The sequence below is a fragment of the Anomalospiza imberbis genome, chromosome 21 (assembly GCF_031753505.1).
Source record: "Anomalospiza imberbis isolate Cuckoo-Finch-1a 21T00152 chromosome 21, ASM3175350v1, whole genome shotgun sequence".
NCBI lineage: Eukaryota > Metazoa > Chordata > Aves > Passeriformes > Viduidae > Anomalospiza > Anomalospiza imberbis.
In genome coordinates, this window is record NC_089701.1 from 3,500,128 (window position 1) to 3,526,428 (window position 26,301).

The following is a 26,301-nucleotide window of genomic DNA, read 5'->3' on the forward strand; positions in this document are numbered from 1 at the left end:
TGAACTAGAAGTTAAACCCTTCCAAGCTACTGCATGCGTTAAAACTTGAATGCAAAGCAAGCTCCAGTGGCCTCTTTCCTTCTGCACCCCGTCTCAGGAGTGGCTCTGCTGGGCAGGAGCTTCCTCGTGTCCCTTAGGACATGTGTGTATTTACAGGGGTTCCTGGCTGTTGCTTTCCTGGGCCTGTCCCTGCCTTTCAGGAGGTTCACTGGGGGATCTGTTCCTGAAAGGAGTCAGCTCCCCTGACTCCAGAGCTCCTGTTGTTTCCATGATCCCACACCGTGGGATCAGAAAGGGCCTTGGCTTTGCACAAAACTCCAGCACACCTTTCCCACCAGGTGTTTTGAAGGCTTGGATTAAATTCTCAACACATTCTCTCCCTGTTCCCACAATAAACCACTCCATTCCCTGGCTGGAAGAGACCACTTCAGGGCAGGAATTAAAGACAGACAGAGCAAACAGAACAAGTAATGGCCAGATGGTTTTGGAGATCAACTTCTTAAAACCACAGCCTTGATGGGAACAGATCTGTGCTCGCCTCTGTCCCACCAGCATTCCCAGAGCTCTGGAAATGCACCAGGACTGGCCAGTAAGGGTGGCTGGGGATGGTGCCCAAGTGCCAGCGGGTGTTTCTCAGGGCACACGAGCCTCTTAGAAGCAACACATGGTCCAGCACGGCCCCTGCCAAGATGCTGGGCAGCAACAGGCTCGAGAGCTCCCCAGCCAGACTGGGTTTGTTGTGCACACTCAGCGACATGCAGAATGGGAGTCTATAAACAGCAAAATCCAACAGGAACAATCCAACTTCAGCCTTCCTGGAACGCCGCTTCCTGTGCGGGGCTGCGAGAGGGCGGAGCACACCCACCTCCCCCAGCTCTGCTTCCTCTCCACGCGTGGATTCCTGCGGGGAATTACATAATAGCACAAAACTTGGACTGCCCCGTGTCCCTGGAGACATCCAGCTTGTTTTTGTCCCGCACCAGGATGGCTTCGTTGCCGTACTGCGAGTACCACATGCTCCTGCTGCGGCTCAGGTAGGTGTTGGGGGGAGCTGACTCCAGTTTCTGCTGCTGCTGCTGCCAGATGAGCAGGGAGGTGTCCCTGTACCTGAGGCGGGCGTAGCCCTCGGACAAGGCTTTCTCGGGCAGGGGCACCCTCCCGTTCATCACCGGCTCACTCATCTGCCCCAGGAGAGCTCCACCAACGGGAGCTCCTTCCCAACAGCTCCGGAATAATCCCCGCTGGGTCTGCCCAGGTCGGTGGCTGCTGCTTGGAGCTCAAGGGAGAACATCCCAGGGGACGGCTCTCGGGATCCACGAGCTGCTGGCACGGCTCAGGAGAGGGAGCAGGGCCCTAAAATTGCAGCAGGCAGCCTGGCCTTGCTTAAAAACCACGCCAGGACTTTTCTGAGAGCTCATCCAGCGGTGCTACTGCTGCGTGTTCCATGCTGGGAAGGGCCCACACGTGCTGTTTGTTGACAGTCCATGAAGCATCTCCATAGGTACGAGCAGCCGGGCAGGACAGGCCGAGCGGGCCTGGATGCGCTGAATTCCCTGGAGAACGGGTCCCGAAGCCGTCAGAGGTCAGAGCCCAGAGGTCAGCGGTGGCCAGGCCCGCGCACGGCCTCTCCCCGCGGATGGACGGGAGCCCGGCACGTCACGTGCTCCGGGATGCAGGAGAAGATGCTGCTCGGCCCCGCTTGTGGTACCCGAGCTGGGGGCGGGGGGGCCCGGCACCTCCGGACGGCACCTGCGGGACACAGCACGGTCACCCCACGGGTGCCACCGGGGCTCCCCGCCCCGCCAGCCTCCCTCTCCGTGCCCTCCCCGCCACCTCCCGCCCGCCCCCAGACCCTTCCAGCGGCACCGCGCACCGCCCGCGGCTGTCCCGCACCCCCCGGCCCTGCCCGCCCCGAGCCGGGGGTCCCACACCGCCCTTCCCACGCCGCCCCCCGAGGCTCTCCCGTGCCCCCCGCCCGCTGCCCCGGCCCCACCGTGCTGCGCTGCCCGGCCCGGCCCGGCTCCGCTGGGCTCGGCGGAGCGGCCGCGGAGCTCCGCCCGCCGTGATGCGCTCGGGAGGAGCCACGGCCGGGGCGGGGGCACCGGGGAGGGACCGGCGGGGAGAGGGGATGGCACGGCTCGGGTGGGGCCGTGGGGATGGCAGAGGGGTGCCCCGGGTGGGGTGCGGGCATATGGGGTGTGGTATTGGGCTCCACGCTTTGGATGCGTGGGTCCGGGGATGGCAGAGGGGTACCCGAGTGGGGTGTGTGAGTCCGGGGATGGCAGAGGGGTTCCCGAGTGGGGTGTGTGGGTCCGGGGATGGCAGAGGGGTTCCCGAGTAGGGTTTGTGGGTCCGGGGATGGCAGAGGGGTACCCGAGTGGGGTGTGTGTGTTCGGGGATGGCAGTGGGGTACCGGAGTGGGGTTTGTGTGTTCGGGGATGGCAGAAGGGTACCCGAGTGGGGTTTGTGGGTCCAGGAATGGCAGTGGGTTACCCGATTAGGGCGAGTGGGTCCGGGGATGGCAGTGGGGTACCCCAAGGTGGATTTGTGGGTCCGGGGATGGCACTGGGGTTCCCTAAGGTGGATTTGTGGGTCCGGGGATGGCAGTGGGGTTCCCTAAGGCGGATTTGTGGGTCCAGGGATGGCAGTGGGGTTCCCTAAGGTGGATTTGTGGGTCCAGGGATGGCAGTGGGGTACCCTAAGGTGGATTTGTGGGTCCAGGGATGGCAGTGGGGTACCCTAAGGTGGATTTGTGGGTCCGGGGATGGCACACCCACCCCCAGTGGGTGTGAGAGTCCCAGGGGTGTCACCCAGCACTGGATGTGCAGTGTTGTAAAGGGACACCCAGTCAGTCCAGCGTGTGCTGAGTCCATACTGGGAGCACTGGGGCTGAACTGGGGGAGTCCTCCCAGGTGCTGTCCGTGGGAGGGGAGCTCTCCCGGCTGCCGCAGGCTGGGATTTCCAGCCCTCTTTCCTTTCTGGTGGGTGCTGGGAAGGTGCAGGCACCCTTTGCACCCCTTTGGGCTCCCCAGTGACGGCCCGGCCAGGGGATGAGGGCAGGCAGGGACACCCCTGTGTGCTGCCAGCCTCATGCCACTGTCACCGCGGGCTGCGTGGGGAAGGACGTGGCTGAGCAGCCCCTCCTTGACCTCCTCCCATCACCGCTGTCTGCCCCGGCCCTCTCCTTATCCCGCCTGCCCCCGGCCAGCACTGTACGAAATATGTTTTGAAGAGAGCTGCAGGGCTTATTCTTTTCCTGATGATGCTAAATTTAAGCTCTCAATCTTCTTATCTCCTGTGAAGGCAGCGCCATCTAATCTCCTGCGAAGGACCCGGTGCATTTACCCCAGCAGAGCTACTCCAGAGCTACTCCTGGTTGTTCCTCTTGGCCTTCACGGACACAAACAAGAGGCTGTGGTTTGCTTCCGTCAGAGGGAAGGCATGCTGCAATTCCCTGTTCCCAGGGGATTTAGGCCAAACACAAAGAAGAGGGAAGCAAAGAGGGAAAAAAAAAAAAAGGAATGACCACACTATTAAAATGTTTATTATCAGCAATATCCTGACTCTGCTGCTTACTCTGCTTCCTGCTAGTGCAGAGAAGCCAGCCCTCGTGGAAGCTGCAGAAAAAAAGTGGAAAATCCTTTAGTGGACAATATTTAGGTTTTTTAAGGCTCTCTTGGTGTTGTCTGTAAAATTCCTGGCTCTGTTATCACCAAACTAACAGAAGTTGGGAAGGGGGGTGGCTGCACTGCTGAGTAGGATTGAAACCTGCCACCAACTGCCCTGACCCCTCCCCTCGACCCATTGCTGTGAGTCCCTTGAGTCAGGACCCTTCCCAAAAAAAACCACGGAGGCAGCAGCAGAGGAATCGGTGAGGTGGAATCCAGGTGCTGCTCAGTCAATGGTTTGTTCCTCTGCACCTTCCTCCGAGGAAATCTCTGCTTTGCTGTCCCCGAGCTGCCTCAGGCTGTTCCTCTGCTGTGCCATGGCTGCAGTGAGGGGCTGGGCTGGGCTCTTTTCCTCTTGCCCAGCTCCCAGGGCTGTGAACACTCCAGGTCTGGCTGATTTTGATGGGAAACCTGTTGGGATGGAGCCCAGTGGAGGAGCCCTAATTAGTGAGGGTGTCCCAGCAGCACGGTGATGGCGCTGGGAGCTGTTAACTGGTGCTTGCTGGTATTCAGCCCAGCTGGGGCATCCCAAAATGAGGCTCTTCCACAGAGAAAAGCCAGGGAAGTGCCAGCTCCACCTGCTTGGTGCCTGGGGTCAGAATCCTTCACCAGTGGAGTTGCACTCTCAGGCTAAACAAAGAGCACCTGTGCCTGAGCGCTCCGGTACAAGCGGAGAATCCAGTTCATCCCTTCTGCCTTGCATGGAGCTGTGCCAGCGTAATTTTCCTGCTCCTTTCGTGGTGACAGGCAGTCACCTCCACGGGCAGCTCCAGGAGGTGGCTCCTGCAGGAAAGGCTCTGCTGGCAGCGCTGCAGGGCCCTTAGCAGGAGGAAAATTGCAGATAATTGCAGTGACTGTGGCAGGGTGCACCTTGTCTGGGCAGGTAGATCAGGTGTGTGATGAGCCAGACAGAGGATTGTTGTCTGTAGCCAGCAGCTGAACGCTTTGGTGGCCCTGTGGTTTCCCCCTGGCTGATAATCGAGCGAGGGGTTTGCCGAGCTGGGGCTTGCACAGCTTTCCTAAAATAGTCGGTGAAAGGAGATCACAAAATCTGAGGGCATGTTGCAAATGGCACGTAGGCTGTGTGACAGCTGCCGTGCCAGCAGCCGGGCTGGCTCCTGCTCTGGGGACCCTGGCTCCAGCTGGAGACACGTCCCCTGGCAGCCAGCACGGCTCCGGGACAGGCTGCTGCACGCCTCGACTAATCCAGAAGGTGGCAATGGCAATCCACAGACACTGCCCGGCTGCGAAAAAAGGATTTCCTGGCCGTGTGGATCTGGTGTTTAAGGGATATTTTCAAAGGGGCTGCACTGTGGCTGCTTCTCTGCACGTAGAGAACTCTGGAGTGACACCAAACATTGCAGGAAATACACCTTTCTTGGAAATGTGGCCACGTCCCGGGTATTTTGGGGTTGATTTGTAAGGTATGGCATCCTCATACATGTTTATTTCCTTCCTTCCTTCCTTCTCTCTTTCCCTTCTCCCTTCCTTCCACTAGTTCTGCCTATTCCATGCAGGACTGGGATGTCCCCAGCGAGCTCTGTGACGTTCCCAAAGTGCCACCACTTCACCAGCCAGGTCCCCCTCACATTCCCTGTGACCCGAGCTATGGGGGCTGCCTGCCAGGCTCCTCGTCTGTACACACGGGGACATTTGTGGGTGAAAAATCACAATGTTCCCCCTGGCAGCATCTTCCCGGTGCACCCAGCCGCCCCTCGGGCTTGTCCCGTGCGAGGAGCTGAAACAAAAGCACGTGGAGCAAAGTCTGAGCGGACAGAAGCTCCACGCCGGTGCCCAGCAGAGGGTGGTGTCAGCCCCTGCCCTGCCCGCCTGTCATTCCCTGTCATTCCCCGGCTGTCGGTCATTCCCAGCAGTGCCAAGAGGCAGGAGAGGGGAGCACCAGCCCCAGCACAAAATCCAACCTCTTGAATTCATCCAAGCTGCCTTTCAGCTTTAGGTGCACCTTGAAAACAGCACCTGGGTGCTCTCCACACCCCCCATCCTCTTGCAGGACAGTTTGTACAATTCTGGAGCTCGCAGCTCACCAGCGTGTGCTGGATTCAAGCTCCTCCTGAGCCTGGCTGCACAGGTTTTGGTTGTTTTTATTTTCCCTGCTCTTGGAAATACCTCTGCCATCAGCCCTTTGGGTTGCTGCAGAGGTGGGCGAGGAGCGTACTTGCTCCAACACCTCCCACGCAGAGCCTGGCTCCGCAGCTGCAGGGATTGCTCCCAAGTGTCCAGGGGCCAAGAACGCTTTTTATTACTCAGTAAAAAAGCTAGGCTGTGGCTCGCAGCTTTAATTATGCACATACAATAAACTCCTCTGTTGTCATCTACCTACAGACCTGACCTCACACGGCAGGCTGGCTCTAAAACCAAAATTATCCCTGGCACGACTCCACTGCCTTCGGTAGCCTCGTGATCCCTGCTCATGGGTGCTGTTGGAGGGCAGGAACGCTAAAGATCAAGAAAATCATTCTGAGAAAGCACCTCCTCAGGGTATGGGGAGTGTGGGCTGAGATCTGGATGCTCCCAGGGCAGGGCGCAGCTCTGATGGTGAGACTGGAGCGTGTGGATGCTGTTCCCTCTTGCATGGCGCTGCTCATACCCTGCCCTGGCCCAGGGGCACAGCCGGGCTGAACTCTGGACAGCCAGAACCTCGGCACGGAACAATTTCATCTTACAAAAAAAAAACCAAACAAACAAACAAACAAAAAACCCCTAAACTTTCCTTGGAATATTAAACAATTGTTTTCTGTTCGTCGGAGAGATCCTCCTTCCTAGATTGAAAATGAAGGATCATGGCTGTAGAGTCGCTCCTTCTCCTTTATCTCCGCCTGGCTGCATTTGGAAGAGATTAGTGTTGCATTTGTTTGACATCCAGGTTAATAGCTTCCCTTCGTCCCAGTCCCGGCTTCCGGTTTTGGCTATCTGGAAAGCCGGGCTGGAAATTAATCGGCAAACTCAGGGGAGAGAACCTCGGAAGAAAACTCAGAACAGATTTGAAAAGAGGCTGTTCTAAGCCGCGCTGATTTGGAAGGAAGCCACCGGTGAAAAATAGAGATTTTTCAAGAGTTTGCTGCCAAGGAGTTAATGCCTGAGAGTCGAGGTTTTTAATAAATACTCTGGTAATTAATTAGAGGAGTTGTCCTCCCGTTTGAAAGTCAAGGAACACGATCGCTTGTTTGGGTTAAACATCTCCCTTGCAGTATTTGCAACCCAAACACGGGATGACGAGTGGGAGCGAGCGGTCAGACAAAGCGGGCTCTGTGTGTGCGTGTGCGGCCCCGGGGAGGCGGCGGAGCCCCGGGACCGCTCCTGCCCCTGCCCGCAGGGCCGGGGGGACATGGGGGGGCCCTGGGGAGGGGGGACCCCACAAAATGCGGTGGCGGCTCTGCCAGGGGCGACAGCGAAGCAGCGCGGGGGCTCTGGGCGGCTTTCCCGGAACAGGGAGCGGAGCGGCAGCGGCGGGAGGGAGCGAGGGATACAAGGGAGGGGAGAGGGAGGAAAAAAAACCCAACAAAACACACAACAAAAAACCCCAGGAAAAATAAAAAAGGGGAGGGGGGGAAAGGAAAAAATACTGGGGGGAAAAAGCGGGCTCCGAGCCATAGCGTCGCCAAAGCCCCTCCGCCCCCGCCCGCAGCCCCGGCTCCCGCAGACAAAGGGGCGGCGGGGCGGACCGGGGGCGGGCCGGGGGCTGCTCCGCTGCCCGGGGCGGGGAGAACGCTCCGCTCGCCCCCTCGGCGGCTGCCCGGCTCGGCCGCGCAGGTGGGGTCCGTCAGCGGTGCAAGTTTCCACAGGGCACCGCCACGGAGTTGCCTGGGGGGCGGCCTCGCCGTGCCCGCCTGTCCGTCCGTCCGTCCGTCCGTCCGTCCATCCGCCGCTTTGTTCCCGGAGGATGCGGCGCGCCTAACCCCGGCCGAGGCGGTGGGGCCGCAGCGGGGGCAGGGGCAGCCCTCTGCCGGAAAACTCCGCGCCGCCCTCCTTCCTCCTCCTCTTCCTCCTCCTCCTCCTCCTCCCGCTCGCAGCCCCGTTGCGGAGCGATGCTCTCGGGGCCGGCGGGCGGCGATGGAGCAGGGCGGTAGCGCGGAGCCGCCGAGCACAGCGGCCCCTCGGGCAGCTGCCCGCGGCCCCTGAGCGCCCGCAGGAGGAGGAGGAGGAGGAGGAGGAAGGCCGGGGGCAGCGAGCAGAGCGCGGCCATGGAGGAGTGGCGGCAGTGCGGCCGCTGGCTCATCGACTGCAAAGTTTTGCCCCCGAACCACCGGGTGGTCTGGCCCTCGGCGGTGGTCTTCGACCTGGCGCAGGCGCTGCGGGACGGGGTGCTGCTGTGCCAGCTGCTGCACAACCTCTCCCCCGGCTCCATCGACCTCAAGGACATCAACTTCAGGCCGCAGATGTCCCAGGTAGGAGGGGAGCGGTGCTTGGAGGGGTGGCTGCGTGGGGAACCCCCAGGAGCACCTGGATCCCTGGGTGAGGCTGCTGCTCTCCACAACTTGGTGGGATGCGGGGATAGGATGGGATGGGATGGGTGGGAGAGCGGCTGTTTCACCCCCCCGGATGCCCGGCAGCCCCTCCCAGGCTTTATCCCCCCGGTTTCTCGCCGGTCCAGCGCCGGGGGAGCTGCGGCAGGACGGGAAAGGCTCCGGAGCGGGGAGAGAACACCCCGGGCAGGAGGGAAACATCCCCCTCGTGTTTACAGTCATGGCGAAACAAAAGCAAATAACAGGGCTAAGAGGAGAAGGAGGAGATGGGATTATTGGGGGTTTTCATGGAGGCGCTGGTCCGTCTGGGATGTGCGGGAGGAGCGGGCGCCGGGACGAAACTTTGGCTGGGAAGACTCGAAGCAAAATAAATGAATAAATTTACGAAAACACACGAACCTCCGGTGCTCTGCGAGCCTTCCCCAAGCCCGGCCGGGCAGGGAGCGAGGCCAGTGCAGTGCCCGAGCCCCGGTGCTCCATCCCCGCAGCGGGAGATGATGGGGGGCTCAGGTCAGGGACCCCAATTTCACCCTTGCCCTGTCCCCTGCCCCGCTCTCATCGAGGCTCTCCCATTTGGGTCCTTTAAAAGGTCTCCATCCTTGGAAGTGTTTCCAGTTCCTGGTTGGTTTAGTGGAAGGAGGCTTAAACAAACGGAAAAAAAGAAAAGAAAAAAAAAGAAGTAAAATCAGCTCAGGTTGTTTTGTGTCTAAGTGTTCCGCCGGTGTTTTTGCAAGCTGAGCTGTCGGTATTTGCATGGGAATCGGGAAGTGAAATCGATTAGAACAAACGAAATGAGGGTTTGTGCCCTGCCCGCCGGCAGCCCCTGTGTTGATAAGCTCCTTTTAGAGTGTAGGCTTTTATTTTTGAACAGCAGGTTCTAGCGGTAAAATTTGAAGGGAAACTTTCTGTTTTTTAACTTCGCTGAAGCCTTCAAGGATAAATAACCTCCAATGCCCACCCGAGCTGTGTTCCTGTGCTGTGAGAGTGAATCCCTTTCCTTTTTTCCGCTGGAGTTTCCTTCCAGGGCAATGTTTTTTTCCAGCTGTTTGTTCCCTTCACCCAGCAGGACACAACCACGTGTGGCTGCTGTGGCTCAGGACAGCCAGGAGCTCCCAGATTTGGAGCCCCTCTTTGGGGAGCAAAGGGCACTTTGCTGTGAGGATGTCCTTGATCCTGCAAAGCACCGGAATGGGAATCCCCAGCCCTGAGGTGAAACCAGCCCCGAGTAAATAACAACACGTCCTGATGCCTCTTCCCAGGGTGGAACAATGCTGGGAGATTTCCTCTTGGCTTTCCAGCCTATGAACTGATCAAACTGTTTTCCGCTCAGGCTGATGTTTCCAAATATAAACTGCCATGCAGGAGCTGTGGATGTGGAGGGCTGGAGCTTTCCTAGAGCGTGCTGAGAAGGGCACACTGCGTTTTGGGGTTTTTTTTAAGGAAGTACTGTAACCCTACGGAGCTGATTTTGGTGCAGTAGCTGCCCTGTGGGGAGTTGAGGATGGGTTTAAAGATGTGGCGCTTGGGGACGTGGTTTAGTGGCAGATCGGGCAGTGCTGGGTTATGGGTTGGACTCGATCTTAGAGGGCTTTTCCAGCCTAAACTCTGGTTCTGTGGGAGCTGTGTTGCAGAGAGGATCTGGGGTGGTTTGGAGGGGAGGCTCTTGCTGTCCCTGCCGAGGCAGGTGTTTGCTGCTTGGAGGGGAGAGTTTGCAGCCCTGCTGTCTTTAATAAAATTGCTTTCTGCTTATCCCACCTGGCTGCTTTCACAGCTTGAGGGGACTGACTGGGATGGGTTTGGTGGCCCTGTCTCTGAAAATCAGGTCATTAGGGGGGACCAGCACAGAGCTGAGCCCACGGGACCTGCAGAGCATCACCTGGTGTGGGAGTGGATGCTCTGGTGAGGCTCAGCTGATGCCTCAGCCTGGATGGGTCCCAAACCACTCTGGAGTCAGCCTTTATATTTGATGTGTTTGATGTTCTTTTGGTAATTCCTGGGTTTGGGAGTTTGGCTTCTTCCCAGGGTGGTTAAAGGCACCTTCTGCTGCCCTGAGGTGATGGGGAGGAAGGGGCTGAGCCCAACCACAGAGGGGACAAACACCCCTGGGATGCCCCAGCCCTGTTGTGGCTCTGGGGGAGCAGTTCAGTGTCTCTAGGCCAAATTTCAGAGGAATAATGTTGGAATCCATCTGTGTCACCCAGCTGTGATGTGCTCAGACACGGGGTAGGGATGTGCAAGGCAGAGCGCGCCGAGGAGCTTCAGAGGTTGTTTTTGATGATAAATGTACATTTTGCCTGGCTGGCTGGACTGGCTAACCAGCTATCTGCCTCACTAGAGAGCTCATTTTGTTATTAATCAGGTAAAATGCCAGGGGACAAGACACTTGTGCTAGACTTGAAACACCCAGTAATACTCTGTCATCCACCTTTCCCGCTGAATTAAGTGAGGTGTGCAGTGAGAAACAGAGTTTTGCCCGAGGTGAGCAGTATTTCAAAGGCCAGAGGTGAAATCACATCTCCGCAGAGAAATGCTTTAAGACCCAGGCACTTGTGTGTTGTTTTTTTAATCCTTTTCTGTGCTGATTTGTTTTTCCTTGCTGCTGTTGGAGTGTTGGCAGGGCAGGGAGGCTGCAGGGACTGGTGCTCCTGCTGTGGAGAGATGGACTGGTGTCCCTGTCCTCCTGAAATCTCCCCAGCCTCATAAAACCTCCCTGTGCTTGTGCAGCAGAGAGGCCAGGCTGGCCAGGCAGCAGTAGTTTAATACATGATGCTTAATTAAATAAATGAGGCAAATCACCCTGTTAGGCTGCAGTCTGAAGTTTGCTTCATTTTCATGTTCAGTTCCAGAGACCCAAATCTGCTGTTTGGTGGTGCCTGGGAGGATGGGATGACCCAAAGAACTTCCAGAGTGGCCAACAAAATAAACAGGAAAAACGATCTTGAGTCCCAGCTCTCTTCTGAGAGTCGCTGGTTTTGATGAGCCTGGAGTGAAACTTCATTTCTGCTCGTTGCTTCTGCTGCTGAGGCTGTTTCTGGAGAGCTGGGAAGTGGCATAAGGGTGATTGCCCTCGGTGCTTATTGATCATGATGTCTTTTACTGTGATTGGATTCCTGGGGGTGTCATTCAGGGTGACTTTCCAGCCAGCTGGGAGAGTGTGATGCAGAGGACATTTGAATTTGCAAGGTGGGAGCAGAGGTAGGAGCCCTCTGTTCCCTGTCCCCCCTGCCCCAGAGCCGTCCCCAGAACCCCACTCCTCTCCCCATTCCCCTTCCTAATTCCAGTCCTCTGTCACTGTGTGCTCTTGTGAGTGAGACAGAGATCTTTAAGCTTTGCATTTTCGTCAGTAATTAGGTTTGAATCTTAATTTTGTTAAATCTCTGGTCAAATACAAATTAAATGACTCTCCACTCATGTTTCAGCATAAAAAAAAAAAAGATGTGCAGTAAAACACCTGCATGTTTGGGTGAGGTTCATATTTGGTGCTGTGAGTTTTGTGAGGTTCTTTTTTCTTTTTTCTTTTTTCTTTTTTCTTTTTTCTTTTTTCTTTTCCATTCGGCATTTGCCTTAGATAAAATTAATCCTTCCTGACAGGGCCTTGGATGTGTTTGGAGGTTGGTAGGGAAGCCTGCTGCAGGCTGCTCCCTCTCAGGAGCAGAGACCTCGTTGGGGCTGCATCAGCTGTGCCAGACACCTTTGCAAGTGTGGGATTTGATCAGGAATTATCCAGGAAAACTGGGGGATCTGGGAGTTTCCTGCAGAGTTCCAGATCACTGTCCCTCCTCTGGTTCAGCCTCCCCCCTCCTGGGGATGCTGTGAAGGGCATTTCTGCTCCCAGTCTCTGCAGCTGAAGGAAAATGGGTTAATTCAAGGGAGAACAGCTGAGACAGAAGCAATAACCCCCCAGCTCCTGCCCCACTGCTCTGTCCTGGCTGGCTGAGCACCTGCTGCAATCTCTGTGGGTCAAGAGAGGTGGAAATTGGTGCCTACACAAAGCTGTGGTGATGTGATTTAACATCAGGAGTCCCACCACACTGCACTCACCCCTCCTCAGAGGCTGCTCTGGACACTGCTAAATCTCTTCATTTTCCTGCTCCAGAACCTCCTGGAATCTGGAAGTGAAGCAGCCAGGGAGTGAATGTGTCGGTGGGTGCACTAGAGTTGAAGTTAGCAGTAATGGCCAGCTCATTAAGGATTCTTATTTTGAAGCTTATTGACATCTCTCCAGAGGGAATGCAGCCCTCCCTGGAGGCTGATGAGAGGCAGCAAAGCTAATTGGAGTGATGGCTGGGCTGCCCACTGCTCTGCTTTGCTCTTACTGGCAGACAGCTGACTGCCAGGACTGGTGGCTGCAGCCCCCACACCTGCCTGAGCTGTCACATGCCTCTGTACCTGTTGTTTTTTCTCCATTTGCCACCAAAATCCCGTTTGTTGCTGATGGAGGTGCTGGTTTGCTGGGACAGCTTGGGAGCAGGTGGCTTGGAGCCCCCCCCAGGTACAGGGGGGGGTGGAGGCACGCTGGAGGATTTGGGGCAGGTGATTATTCACAAGGCTTTGGGGTTTTTAACGTGCCTCTTGAAGGCTTTATAGCTACAATGCTTGTAATTGCTTCCATATGTCATGATAGTAGTTAAATATAATTCAGTATTATCAGGGCTGGCTGGGTGGGTTCTTTGAGCAAGGTTTGTGTAGCCACTCTTGATTTACCCTGCTCAGCTCCTCTAGCTTTTTATTTACTCTCTGCTTTTTTTTGAAACTGGGTTCTGTTCCAAAAAAGAAAAAAAAAGAAAAAAAAAAAAAGGGGGGGCTGTGAAAAATGGCCTCGTTGCATATCCCTGTTTACTGTGTCTCACTGACTTCCCGTGGGGATGTGCTGAGCCTCACAGAGGGAAAAAAGGTGCTCTGTGTGTCCAGCCAGGCTCGTGAGCTCCTTGCAAAACAGGAGCTGCTGCCACTCTTCCTGCCCAGCCCCGCTCTGCATGCCAAGCAGAGCCCTCCAACCTTCTGCCAGCAGAGGTGGGACTCTCTTTGAGACCCTCTGAGGCTGAAGGATCCAACTGAACCTGCAGCTGAAGGCTCATAAATATTCTGGTGGGGCAGGAGGAGGTGGACAGTGTTGGATGGATGCTGTGAGCTGTGCCAAGCAGCCTGAAAAGCAGCGAAAACTTTTTTTTTTCCCCTTTTTCCAGGCTCTTGAATGATTGATGAGAGCTAAATACCTGCATTAAACACCTACCAGCAGCAGGCTCTTGAATGAATGGATGCCTTTAAAAACACAGAGCCAAAAAAAAAAAAAAAAAAAAATAGGCGATTTGGTTGTTTTATTTTCAAGCTGGGACCGGGTTTGGAAGCTGCCCCTGTCCCAGTGGATGAGCTGTAAAAAATAAAAAACGCTTGGCTGGTCCATCCTGCCCGGTGGTGACCCGGGGTGCTGTGCCAGGAACAGGGGGTGCCTGGGGGCTGGGTCCCTCCAGAGAGGAGCAGGAGGGTTTTTGGCAGTGGCACTGGGTCTGTGACACAGTGACACAGCTGCTGGCTCTGAGCAGCTGGGTGAGGAATTGGGGAAATGAGGGAATTTGGGGTGGGAGGGCTGAGCATCCCCACCTCAGCCTGGTGGGATGGGACCCATCACCCTAACTTTTGTGGGTGTGGGAGCCCCAGATCCTTTTCCTTCAGCTCATGTGGAGCCAGAAGGGACCTGATTTTTGGCAGGGACAGAAATGTTGCTTCAGACTGACCCGAGGGCAAATTTTTGATCCGTTTCTTTGTCGTTTCTTAAAGAGACAAAGCCTTTTCCCAGTGCCGGAGCTCTTCCCCTTCTCCACTTGACTCCCCTCAAGCTGTGTTGAGAAATGGCTCAAATGTGCTCATCCCAAAAAATCCCAGCAGCCTGGGCTGGGGCTTTTTGGGACAGAGCTGGGCTGGGAGGATCAGGATCCCACTGATTTAGGGTGCAGTGGGAACGAGTGGGTGCAGGGCTATGAGGTGCCTGTGTTGGGTTGGAGAGGATTGATGGAGAGGTGGTGGAGTTTGGGGGAATTGCAGTGAGTTTGGGGGAATTGCAGCGAGTTTGGGGGAATTGCAGCGAGTTTGGGGGAATTGCAGCGAGCTTGGGGGGATTGCAGCGAGCTTGGGGGGATTGCAGCGAGCTTGGGGGGATTGCAGCGAGTTGGGGAATTGCAGCGAGTTGGGGAATTGCAGCGAGTTGGGGGATTGCAGCGAGCTTGGGGGATTGCAGCGAGCTTGGGGGGATTGCAGTGAGTTTGGGAATTGCAGCGAGCTTGGGGGAATTGCAGCGAGTTTGGGGAATTGCAGTGAGCTTGGCCCCACTTCTGGGAGCTGAAGACTCTCTGATTTGATTTTTAAAGCATGGATCCCCCTTCTTTGAGCTGTGCAGCATTTTTTAAAATAAATTTTTATTTCCTCACGCCGCTCTCAGCATCAGTTTGCTCCTTTGGACTTCCAGTGATCTTCAAACAGTCTCGTGGCTCTGCTCCCGCCCCAAGGCTTGCTCAGTGCCCACCACGGTGACCCTGTCCTGTTCATGCTGAGTCCATCTGTCTGCCCAGCTGTCCCTGCAGCATCCTCACACCCCTGGGGCTCCTGGTGATGCTGTCCCTGCTGCCAGTGTCAGCCCCAGCCCTCCTGCCAGGATGAGCCCCAGGGGTGGGCTTTGGGTCACCCCCAGGTTCACCTGCTGTGTGTCCTGCTGGTTCTAAACCTCAGTGCTCCTTTTACAGGAGGGGGAAGAAGAACCTTTCTTCATTTGCCATCAAAATCCTGTTTATTGGTGATGTAGGTGCTGGTATTGCTGTGACAAGGGTAGCTTAATCACAGTCTGCCTTTGACAACCTCAAGCTCAGAGCCGATGAAATTGCTTTTGGATTTCCCCTTCAAAAAAAGGCCTGCAGAAAGGTCTGCTTCTAATAAAAGTGACTTTTCCTCCCTGCTTTGTGTTTGCTTTGGTTGCAGCTCAGGGCTGTGCTTCACCCCATGGTACAACTCTGGTGCAAGCATTCCCTGCCCTCCACCCTCTGGAGCCTCCCAGATGCCCAGGGATGGACAGGCAGGGCTGGGCTCTCCCTCCTGGCTGCTCTCTGGTGCAGGCTGCAAACAGAGTGCAGAACTTTGTCTCTAACAAATCTGTGCTGCTCCCCAGGTGTCTCATCCCTGGGCTTTGTGGCTGGGAATTGCTTTTTCCCTGCACATTCTGTGCTTCTGGGAGTGTTAGTCTGAGATCCTGGGCTAGCCCAGCCCTGGAGCCTAGTCTGAGTTAACAGTAAGGTTTAGCTCAGATGCCCTAACCTGAAAGGCTTTTTTTGGGGTTTATATCTGTGATGGGTGTTCGGACTGTGTGAGCCCCCTCCTCCTGTGCCAGGGGGTGTTTGTGCTCTGCCTAAAGCCACAAGGGCTCCAGGGGGGAAGGAATTGTGAAAATAACAGATGGATCAGCTTGCTGGTCTGTGGAGGCTCCGAAAAAAAAAAAAAACAGTTCTCCTCAGGAAGGTCACTGCAGGGCAGTGTTTGGCCATCAGATTTCCCAGCCTTGTCCCAGGTCCTGCAGAATAAATTTTTGGGCACTTCTGTGGATCTTTTTGGACACCTTCCTGGAGTCCCCAAGCAGTTGCTTCACCCTGATGTCAGAGCTGCCAGCCCTTCCTGCCCCAGGACAAAGGATGTGCCTGCCCCTTGTCCCTCCTCTGCCCAGCACCCTTTGCTCTGAGGAGGTAATGTGGAATCTATTCCTGTTTTGTAACCCTGTCTGGACAGCCAGGATTCAGCTGCAGGAGCCTCCTCTGCCTCCTTGGAAAGCCACCAGCCTGACTCATATCCTGCCTTGCTCCTCGTGGATCCAATGAACTCTGCAGTCAATGGACTCCGTGGTACAGACCCACCAGTAAATCAGATTTTAAAATCAGATTTTATTCACTGTGATGCCTCTGGGCTTCTCAGGATGGGATTTCCAGCTTGCTGGACCTGGGGAGCATCTCCCATCTCGAACAGTGCCCCCTCCCAGGCCGTGCTCCGGGTGATGGAGCTGGTTTGGCACAGGGAGATGCTGCCAGCTGCCTTTGGGTGTGCTGGGAGTGGGAGGCTGGGAGGGCTCTGTGCCTCTCTGGGCTGTCCCCTGGTGCTCCAGCAGGGACCATGAGCCTGTGCCTGCCCCTACTGGGGCCTTGCTTTGGCCCCCAAACCACCAGGATTTGGTAAATGAGGAGAAGGGGAAGGTTTAAAGGTTCCCATGGAGGAGATTTGCTCTTTCTCTTCCAGCATTTGCCTTAACACTGATGGAGGGGGGAGTAAATTGGCCTTTTTGTAGCATTCATATCTTTTGGTGTGTTTTATAGTGGTTTACAGCTAAATGGAACATCTGGTATCTGAAGGGGGCTGAGGAGGGAACAGAGGAGGCTTGTGGCTGGGGAAGGGGAGGAGCAGGAGGAGTGATTTGTGTTCAGCACCACAAACACAGAATTATCTGTGAAATCCACGGAGCCCGGGGCGCCCAGCGCCTGGAGACCAAATGTACAGCCAGCCTGGCAGCAGGGCACTGCCTGTGCCAGCTGTGGCAGCTCCTGATCCCTGCAGGAAAACCCCATGGCAGGGTCTGCCAGCGTGGCCTTGGCCAGCACCTGCCCCACAGGGAGGTGTTCCTGCTGGCTTTGCTTTCTTTGGGTTTGGCAGAGCTTGGAATGCTCTCAGAGCACTCAGGTTCCTGCAGGATAAAGGTTTTTCCTAAAGCAGAGCCTTGCTCCAGACAGGTTGGGCTTTGTGGCAGAAGCAATGAGAATCTGTGATGGTATAAATATGTTTTATATCTAAAATATGGGCTAGAGGTGGATGTGTAAAGGGTGTAGATATATTTGTATGTAAATAAGATTGTATTTCTTTAACAGCTGGAGTGTTTCAACCCTGGAAATCCCAGGCTGAGTGGCATGGCCCCAGGACAGGAAATGTGCACAGCACTGGGGCAGGCTCGTGTGCACATGGAGACCCTTTGTGTTTATGGGAAGCACTTTCTCATGTGAGTGATCTTCCAAGAAAATCACTGGTGAGCCTTGGAGAGGGGAGGAGACAAAACAAAACAAAACAAAAAAAAAAGGAGACAAGACTTTTCCTCCCATAGCTGTGGGAGAATTGTGGCTTTAAACAGAAAATAAACCAGAAAATTTCCTAGTAAACCCAGCAGAAGAGTTTATGATTTTTTTTTCCTCCCTTTATAGATCAGCTTCTGTATCTTTATTTTCCTGCTGCTGCTGCAGGGGTTGGGGCTGTTTGCTGGGAATTGCAGCTGTTCAGCACTGTGTGGCTCTGGGCTCAGCCACTGGCCCTGGGTGGCTGAACTGGCCCCGGGGCTCCCTTTAGTGGCCCTCTGGCAGCAGCTGCTCATCTGCAGGGTGTAAATGGCTTTGTTCTGCTGGCTGGCCAGAGCCCAGGTGGTGGCAGAGCTCTGGATTTTGGGGACAGGGCATTACTGTGGTGCTGTGGCAGCTTCCAGCTCTGGGGTGATGCTTTCAGGAACAGCTGCTCCCGGAGAGATGGGGCTGTCTGGTAGAAAAAAAATAGGTTTTCAGGCTGCAAAATAGACCTAAAAACTCATGTTGTCAAGGGGTTGGAGGCATGGAGCCAGGCCAGCAGGAGCCATCCCAGGAGGTGTGGGGCTGCCTCTAAAAAGGTGAATTTTTCAGGGTGAAGTTGCAGGAGATGAAATGTGAGGTTTGCTGACCTGTCCAGACTGGCCTGGGAGTGGATATTCCCAGGGAGGTGTCCCTGCCCCTCCTGTGCATCCCTCCCCATGGCTGATTCACTGAGCACCTCCCAGCTTTTGGTTGTGGAACCCACCGGGGATTTAGGAGTGGGTATTGCTTGAGCACAAATAATTCTGCAGAAAAGTGGAGTTTTTGGAGGGCTTTCTGGAAGAATTAAAAGTTTCATCTGGGATCTTGCCATGAATCTTCCCTGAGTACGTTTGCAGGTCACAGGGCAGGCTCCTGGCTGGCATCACAGATTTGTTACCTCACTTTAACCCTTCCTCACCCATCACTTTTGGGCTCTCCAGGGGTTGGGATGTTCACACTGATGGAGGGAGGACACTTCCAAGGGACTTCCCACCTTTAACTTCTGCCACTCCCTGCAGCTTTGGCCACTTGGAGCTGATGCAATCAGTGTCTCACTGGTGAGAACTTCACCTGGGATGCAGAAAACGTGGTCAGGTACCCTGAGCAGCCAAACCTGTTCCTTTGGTGGGAGGGTCAGAGCCAGACAAACCTTTTGCTGCTCCCTTGCTGCATTTTCCACCCTCAGCGTGTTCAGGTGCACGTCCCCAAGCTCTCCCCACATGGAGAACACCTAAATGTTTTTATTTTTTTCTTAGAGGTGACAAAGGTTAGAAGTGAATTCTCCTCGTATTGACAGCTGGGTTATCTTGGGAAGGGTAATGAGGAGGCTTTAATGAAGCTACAGTATCTGCCTCAGAGTGGGGTTTTAGCCAGGTTGTTGCAAGAAGCATTTCTAATTAGGAGAGATTTAATTCCAGATTTTTGTCATCACCCCCCTTCCCTCGTAATTATATTTGCTAACGTGTTTAACAGCTTTCCCTTCAGAAAAGAACAATTTACTCAAAGGTCATAAATAGATTTTGGCATTAATTACTCCAGGAGCCACACTGGGCTGCTCTGGAGAAAGCAACTCCATGGGGAATGCTAAACCTTTCACACTTGGATTTATCTGGGCTTGAAATGACTTTGTTTGCACACACCCCCCATCAGAGACACCTCCAAAAAAACCCCAAATAGCTGATTGCATCCACATTTGTGCCCAGCTGAAAACCCACTGGGACCTGGTAGCTGATTTCCCTGAGTTTGTGGTGCAAGCCTGTAAATCACAGCGTCCCCCTTGATCTCTTTAAATTTGTTCTGTAAGATTTGGGGGCGTTTTTGTCGAGCAGTTTGGGATCCCATCGTTGCTGTGGGGGCTGAGCTGGAGCAGGGAGAGCAAAGCCTGGCTGGAAGGACAAGGCTGAGCTGTTCCTCCTCCTCAGCCCAGCTTAGGTTAATAGTTTTTGTAACCTCCAGATTTTGGAGTGGCTGCAACATCTGTTCCAAGTGATAATAATGCAGTGCTGAGGGGGAATTAGCATACAGCTGCCAGGGTGGGGGAGAGCCTCTATAGAAAAATAAATGAATTTATTGATGGAAGATGAAGCCTCATTGCGTTTTCATAGTTCCTGGTAATTTTGGCAGCATGGGCAAAATCTGTTCCCATGCAGTGGGAAAGGATGGGGCTGGGATGTGGGACTCTGATGTGATTTGAGGCTCCAGTGTCCTTTGTTTTGTCATTTCACCCAAAGCCAAGAGTACTTTTTGCTGGCTTTAGGTTCCTTTTGAAGGCTCAGTGTGCCAGATGAGCCCTCTTGCCTGGGTTGGGCTGGCTGTGTGGGGGGAATATTGAATATCTCTGGGAAGAACTCTGCTGTCCCAGTGACCTGATCCAGTGGGTGGCATCCCTGCACGTTGTGCTCATCAAAGTCTCTTTTTCTTGCACTTTGCCTCTCGCTGTGGTCACCAGGAGCTGCAGGTTTGTGTTGGCACTTCCAAAATGTGTTCCCTGTGCTGGTCCTTCATCGTCCTCAGGGATCAGGATCCTGCTCACCCTGAGCAGGTGTCTGACCCACAGCTCTGCACCCAGCACTGAGGTTAAATATTTCTAGGACTCTTCCTCCCCTGGTGTTTTTCCTGGCATCCTGTGATGTGACAGTTTAATTTTTCCTTGAGGGAAGGCAGACAAACGTTCCTTTTGTTGCTTTGGGGAAATGCAGAAGAACGTGATTGAAGTGTTCTCTGAAGCCTTGCAGACTTGAAAGCAAATTTAAAATGCTCAGGTTTTAAAATTTATAAACCCAGAATGATGATTGGTGAGATTCTGGACTCCCCTCCTTGTAGAATAATAAAAGAATTAAACTGAAGCCAACCCACGTTCAGCTTTGGGCTCCACCAGCAAGAACTGAGTGAACAGAATGACCTGTTTTATGTGGGGACAAAAACCATCTTAAACAGCTGATTTAAGTGGATGTGAATAAAAGGAGTGAGAGTAAAACTTCAGGGGGTGGAAAGCAGCCTCATAAATCCAGAGAGGATTTGCCAAAGATGGGGCTGTGTGTGTGCAGGGATGTTGAACCCCCTGAGCTGGGGCAGAGGGAAGGAATAACCCCCTGTAGCCACCAGGTTTTCCAGAGTCTCTTCACAGGAAAATCTGTGTTTCTCTGAGCAGATGTAGAACTGCTCAAATCTTGTTTTGTTTTTGTTTTTGTTTTTTTTTTCCTGCTGATTTAGAGGTTTTTTTGTTTTTTTTTTTGAGAGACAGCTCTTCTAATAGCAGTGTCAGGGTGTGAGGATGCTGTGTGACACAGCCACGGTGTCAGGAGGGTTCTGGCTCTACAGAAACCCGTTATTCAGCTGAGCAGGGCTGTCATTACCTGCTTCTGGTGCTGCTGAGGCAGGAGGAGCTGCTCCCACACAGCACGGGAGGGACCCGCTCACAAAAAGAGATATTTAACTTGTCTCTGCTCGAGGTGCCTTAATAACTGCTTGGGTTTGTCTCTGGCACGTCAGCAGCCAGGCTGGGAGTGCTGAAGGATCAATGTGGAGCTTCTCCTCCCTCCACCCACTGAGGGTTTTTATTCAAAAATTGGACAAAAATCCTCCTGGCGCTGCCTGCTCATCCCACCCAGGGCTGGCTCAGGTCTTTGGGGTTTGACATTTCCAGTGTCTGAGGAACTGGAAGGGATCTTCAGCCTCCCACGCTGCTCTCCTCAGCTCTGGCGTGCTCGTGTTGTGCTCCCTGGAATCCCAGGATAACCAATAATCCCAGGGGCTGGTGGGGTCCTGCCCAGCCCAGGGCTCCATGTGCTGTCCCTGGGTGCTTTGGCATTGTTATTCCTGAAAAACTTCTGCAGGACTTTTCTGGGGGACAAAAAAAGCCCCCAAAACCGGTTGGATTTTTACACTTCTGTGGGTTTAAGGCAGCTGTGAAAAGCCAGCTGTGGGGATGGTGCTGTGGGCTGCTTCCACACCCTGGCTCTTTAGGAATCTCCCTTAGCAGTGGATGTGAGTGCCCAAAAAAGCCACTTACCTGTTACTCTTTGCATTACTTTGGGTTATTTGCATTACTTTTTGGATTGTTTTGGTGTTACTCATGGATTCCCAGGTCCAAGCTCCACTTGGTACCAGGCCCTTTGCAAACAGAGGTCCTGATCCTGGGCAGAGGTTATCCAGATAACCTGGGAATGCAGAGCACCCAGATCTCATTGTCCCTGAGGAGAACCATTGGCCAGAGTGATTTGTTGTCCCTCTGCCTTCCTGGGGCTTGGGGAGAGACAGCTGGGCTGGATTTTGTAATCAAGAATTTGTTTTTGTCAGAAAGGGCTCAGCTGCTGGATTATAGCTGGGTTATAGCTGTCCCTGTTTGAGTGTGGCTGTGTGAAGGGAAGGGGACAGAAGTGTGAGTTCTTCCTCCCCTCCTCCTCACCCTCCTGGGATGGTTCTGAGTCCCAGACTCAGAACATGGATCCTTCTGCAGCTCCAGGAAGCTTGGGAGAGCTGTGGGACAGCCCCAGTGCCGTGTCCTCCGCAGCATTCCCTGGATGCTGTCCCTTCTCCAGGCTTCCCAGTGGGCACTCCCAAACCTCCCAGCCTGCAGAGAAGCTGGGGAGGAGGTTCTGACTGCTGGGAGGGAGCTGAGCTGGATTTCCCAGCCCTCCAGAGGGTTTGGGGGTCACACTGACCTGGTGTGAGACCTTGGAGCTCCTCGTGGAGGAAATGGGCTGGGGAAGGAATGGAGTGGTCCAGGGTACAGCCAGAAGTTTGCAGGTGCTGTGTGACTGTCCCTCCTGCCTGGGTGCTGACCCAGGGCACCTCTGCTGTTTTCCTGGGAGCTTGGGCTCGGTGGGAGTGGTGCTGCTGTCAGGCTGTGGGATCTGGGGAGGTGGGGAAGGAGATTCCATCCTGGTGATGGTGCAACCATGGAGTTCCTCCCCGAGGATTCAGAGCTGTGGTGGAGCAGACACCGAGCAGCTGGGAGCTCCTTCCTTGTGCTGGAGGAGGGACAAAAGTTCAAAAGGTGAGTGTCTGAGTGAGACCAGCAGCTCGGTACCAGGGAAGAGCTGACATGGCTGGGAACCAAAACCGGAGCTGCAGTTGCATTTCAGATCCTTCCATCGCTTCTACAGGATGTTCCTTGGATTATTCAGTGCAACGTGAAGAAAGTTTCCTGGGGTGGAAGGAGGTATTTGGGAGTGGAGGAGGATTGAAGCCTCCATTAAATCCCTTTGGTCCCTCCTGCCAAGCTGGGAATGGTGGCTCAGAGTGTCAGCACGTCCTGGGGCGTGCAGGGCCGGGCTCACAGAGGGCTCAGCTGTCCCTGGGCTCTGCCTGTGCCCCTCAGCACACACTCAGTGATTTGGGATCTGTGAAGAGCTGCCCTGAGGTGCTCTCCCTGCGCTGTTCCAAACCCAGAGGTGGAAGGGCTCTGAATCCTCGGGGAGGAACTCCATGGTTGCACCATCACCAGGATGGAATCTCCTTCCCCACCTCCCCAAATCCCACAGCCTGACAGCAGCACCACTCCCACCGAGCCCAAGCTCCCAGGAAAACAGCAGAGGTGCCCTGGGTCAGCACCCAGGGACAGTCACACAGCAAGGGAGGCTGTGCAGGGCTTGGCTCCCTCAGCCTCTGCTCTCTGGGAGCCCCTTGCCAGAGCTCCAGCAGACAGATGCTGGTCACTGCCCGAGCCCTGGCCAGGGAATGCTGTTCCTGGTGGAGTGTGCTCCAGGAAAAGCCTCCATCTGCTCCGTGAGTGTCAGCAGAAGTGACGGGTCACGATGACTTTACGTGACATGTTATTTCTGCTCCCCTCCCCGAGGCACTCGGCAGCTGGAGAGCCTTTCCCCCACGGAGCTGGAGGCAGCACTGCTTTGAATAAGAGCTTTTTGCATTGGAAGCTACACCTTAGGAGAGATGTTTTATTTCCCCGGCTGTTTATAGCCCTGTAAAATACTGTGGAGCCTTCATTTTCCCTCTTTGCATGGTCTCCATTGCATTATGCAGAGGAACAATTTATTCCTAGCAGCTCAGCCTAATGTGTGCCACGGCCATTTCCACAGGAGCCAGACCTGCCTTAATGTTTGCTGGATGGCTTTTTAAATGCATCGTGCTGGCTCCCAAGCCAGGCTTTTTAATAACTCCTGCTCAGAGCTGAGTGTACATAAGTCTGACAAAAACCTTCGTGTTTCTTCTCACACCTTAATTCTGTGCTTAAAAAAAAAAAATCCCTCCCCGAGTTCCACGCTCTGTGTGTGTGTGTTGGTGGAGGCAGTTGCTAAGAGAAGGGATAATTTAAAGCATAAGGAAGTCATACATGCAGTTGTACTAAAAATTAACTTCAGTTGGGTGGTACTTAGGAAATTAAAGCAGGGATGCTGCCAAAAAAAAAAAAAAAAGGGGAAATGAAGAGTCTGCCTTTGACTGGGTGTTGATAGTGTCTTAACTGTGTCAATAAAGTCACTTTAATTCGTGGGTCAGTGAGCTTTTTTAGGGCTGCTGCCTGTTTAGACTTATTGATCCTCTCTCATTAAGCTCCAAATATTGTCCTTTCCTGTGCAGACAATTCCCAGCCCAGTCCAGCAGAGTGGGTGGCTTTGGAAGGAGATGGAGTGGAGCTGCTGAGAAGGAATCAGATGCTGCTGCCAGTTCCCCTCTTCACCCCTCTGGCTGAAACACAGCATTAATGGTCCAGCCCAACATGTCCCTGGGGCCTTATCTGCATCCTCAAATTGTACCAAATTAATTAGCCTGGCACAGCAAAAGCAACCCAACCTTCCCTAACGCTCTGCAAATGCAATTACTCTGCTACCAGAGTTTATTTGAGATATTCCAATTAACAGTCAGCTTTGCTTGTGCACTGTCTGGTGGAGCTGCTCCTGTCTGGCTGGTAACTACCTCATTAAATCCTGTTCCATGGAATCCCAGACTGGTTTGGGTTGGAAGGGGCCTGGATGCTCATCCCCCCTTGCACTGGAGCAGGTTGTTCCAGAGGGAATGATGTCCTGGGGAAATAGCTGGGTTTGACAGGACCCAACTCCATGCAGGAATGGAGGGAAGCTCCCAGAGAGCCAACCTGGATTTTCCCATTGTCTCACAGGGACATTTTCCAGAGAAGTTTTCCTGCTTAACAGAGTGTAAATCGGTGCAGAATTACACAAGTGTTGTGCTTGTGATTAATCCCCAGCGTGCAGCTTCCCATGAAATAATTTACCAAAACCTCGTTTGAAAAAATACATGAAACCACAAAATAATGTTCTTCCTTGTTTTTAGCAGAGGAAAAAAAATAGGATAAGAAACATTAAAAAAAATTTCTTTGCTTGGGTGTGTTTAACCCCTGTTAACCTGGCTCAGAAAGGAGGACTTGCCTTGCAGAAAATATGAGGCCAGATCTGGAAACAGTTCAGTCAAAGCATCCAGGAGATTTTGGGAGGATTTCCAACCCCCTCTAGCCTCAGGTGCCAGCTCTGGGGGCACCCCTGGTGTGTTACTGTAATAAATGAGTGTTGGGAGCTGCCAGGAGTGGGATGTGGGTGTTAAATGAGAGGGTCCTGCTAGCTTGTTATCCTCCCCAAGCATTAATTTATATCAATATCCAGAGCCTTGTTTCCCGTAATCGCTGGGATCTGTTCTCAGTGGTGGTTTTTATGAGCTGGGGACCTGACCTTTTTAAGCAGCTTTACAAATTAAGTAGCCGGTAGATTAATTTTCTGTAGCCTGTTTTCATCATGGGGAGCAGGAACTGTTCTGCAATGCTGGGGCAGTAAATTTTACCTCTGGAGCTTGGGAAGGGAGGGGGAAAAAAAATCTCCCAGATAAGGTAAAATAGTCACATCCTCAAGGAGAGATTGGAATAAATTGGGCAGAAATGAAGCTCCCCTTGTTCTGATTCAGGGGAGGTCAGGGACAGGGTTCTGCCCAAATCCAGGGAGGTGTGGATTGCGTGGCCAAAATTTAAGCAGAAAGATCTTTAATTCATCGTGCTGACAAATCTCTTGATGCTTTAGCAAACTTCCCAGAACCAGACTCAGTTCTGGCTGGAGTCTCATTCAATTCCACCCTTGCAAAAAATAACTCGAAATGGGAAGTGATTTCCTTTTTGTTGCCTGTTTTCTTCCTGTGCTGTGGGTTGGGATAACTGAGCGGTGCTGGGCACGGGCAGCAGTGCAGAGCCACTGCTGGGGCTCAGAGCATCCTTCCCACAATTAGGGTTTCCTTTCAAATACGGTGCCAGGATCAAGGAGTGATGATGGCCCTTGTGCTTTTCACCTGGCTTCCACTGATGTGTCAGAGTGATTGCAATGATGCTTGATGCTCTCTAGTAAGGAATTAAACCTCTCCCTTTCCTCCACCAGGGCTGCAAATGCTTAATTGAAATCTTACAGATAAAATACAGCTTCTAATCTTAAAATCTTGGGAAAAAAAAAAAACAACCAAGCAACATCACAGTAATGCCTGTGGCCTCTTCATCCTCCCCTTGATCAAAGTTCATTCTGATTTTTAGCTTGTGCCTACATTAAAAATGATGGTTAACCTTCAGATTTCCTGTCTTGGCCTCCCAAGCTCTGTGATACTTGCAGTTACTCTTCAGTTAATTAATTTCCTTGCAGTGCTGCAAGGAGAGGAACTGATACCCTGAATGCAAATTGCCCAGGGCAGCACAAGTGCTTTAGGGGGAAAGAAAAAACGGGTGTTTGTGGCTGTGCTGGTGGCTGGGTTTTCCTTTCCTGGGACACAGGGATGGATTTGGGGTTGATACTTTTGGGCAAGCAGGATTTTGGGATGTGCTCTGAAGCTTTCTGGAGTCTGGTAGAGACTCATGGGAGGCTTCTCCTGCTGCCAGGGGAGCTCTGAGTACCCAGCTGTGGGTTTGGCATTTAAAACTCTGACAATTTCCTATTCCTGGGGGGAAGGTGCAGTGCAGGGGGCTCATCCCAGCCTCGGTTTAAATGTGGGCATTACCAAAAGCCCTTCCTGCTCCCAGCACTGCTTCTTCCCAATACTGAAATGCAGCAAAACCATTCATTATTTAAAGCTGAGGAGAGCAAGAAGCCCTGA

The 26,301-nt window shown here is 53.6% G+C and overlaps 2 protein-coding genes and 1 long non-coding RNA gene across 4 annotated transcripts in view; 2 read left to right on the forward strand and 1 right to left on the reverse strand.

Annotated features, from left to right (window-relative positions):
- Positions 1 to 165: 165 nt before the first annotated feature.
- On the reverse strand, positions 166 to 2,036 carry BRD3OS (BRD3 opposite strand). The gene is made up of 2 exons (XM_068211104.1): positions 1,994 to 2,036; positions 166 to 1,749 (listed from the first exon to the last, which is right to left on the reverse strand). The coding sequence occupies exon 2, from the start codon at positions 1,179 to 1,181 to the stop codon at positions 912 to 914; it is 270 nt and encodes an 89-aa protein (XP_068067205.1). The 5' UTR covers positions 1,182 to 1,749; positions 1,994 to 2,036; the 3' UTR covers positions 166 to 911.
- A 773-nt stretch (positions 2,037 to 2,809) lies between these two features.
- LOC137486011 (uncharacterized) lies at positions 2,810 to 3,669 on the forward strand. Its single transcript, XR_011005545.1, has 2 exons — positions 2,810 to 2,912; positions 3,048 to 3,669. It is a non-coding gene; the product is annotated as an uncharacterized lncRNA (long non-coding RNA).
- A 3,795-nt stretch (positions 3,670 to 7,464) lies between these two features.
- Positions 7,465 to 26,301, forward strand: part of VAV2 (vav guanine nucleotide exchange factor 2) — a 127,692-nt gene continuing 108,855 nt past the window's right edge. Inside the window, exon 1 of one of the 2 annotated variants that reach the window (XM_068211105.1) lies at positions 7,465 to 8,074. In XM_068211105.1, the coding sequence (XP_068067206.1) occupies positions 7,871 to 8,074 (204 nt within the window). In that variant the 5' untranslated portion in view covers positions 7,465 to 7,870. The remainder of the gene's footprint in view (positions 8,075 to 26,301) is intronic. The other variant, XM_068211106.1, reaches the window with a different exon arrangement.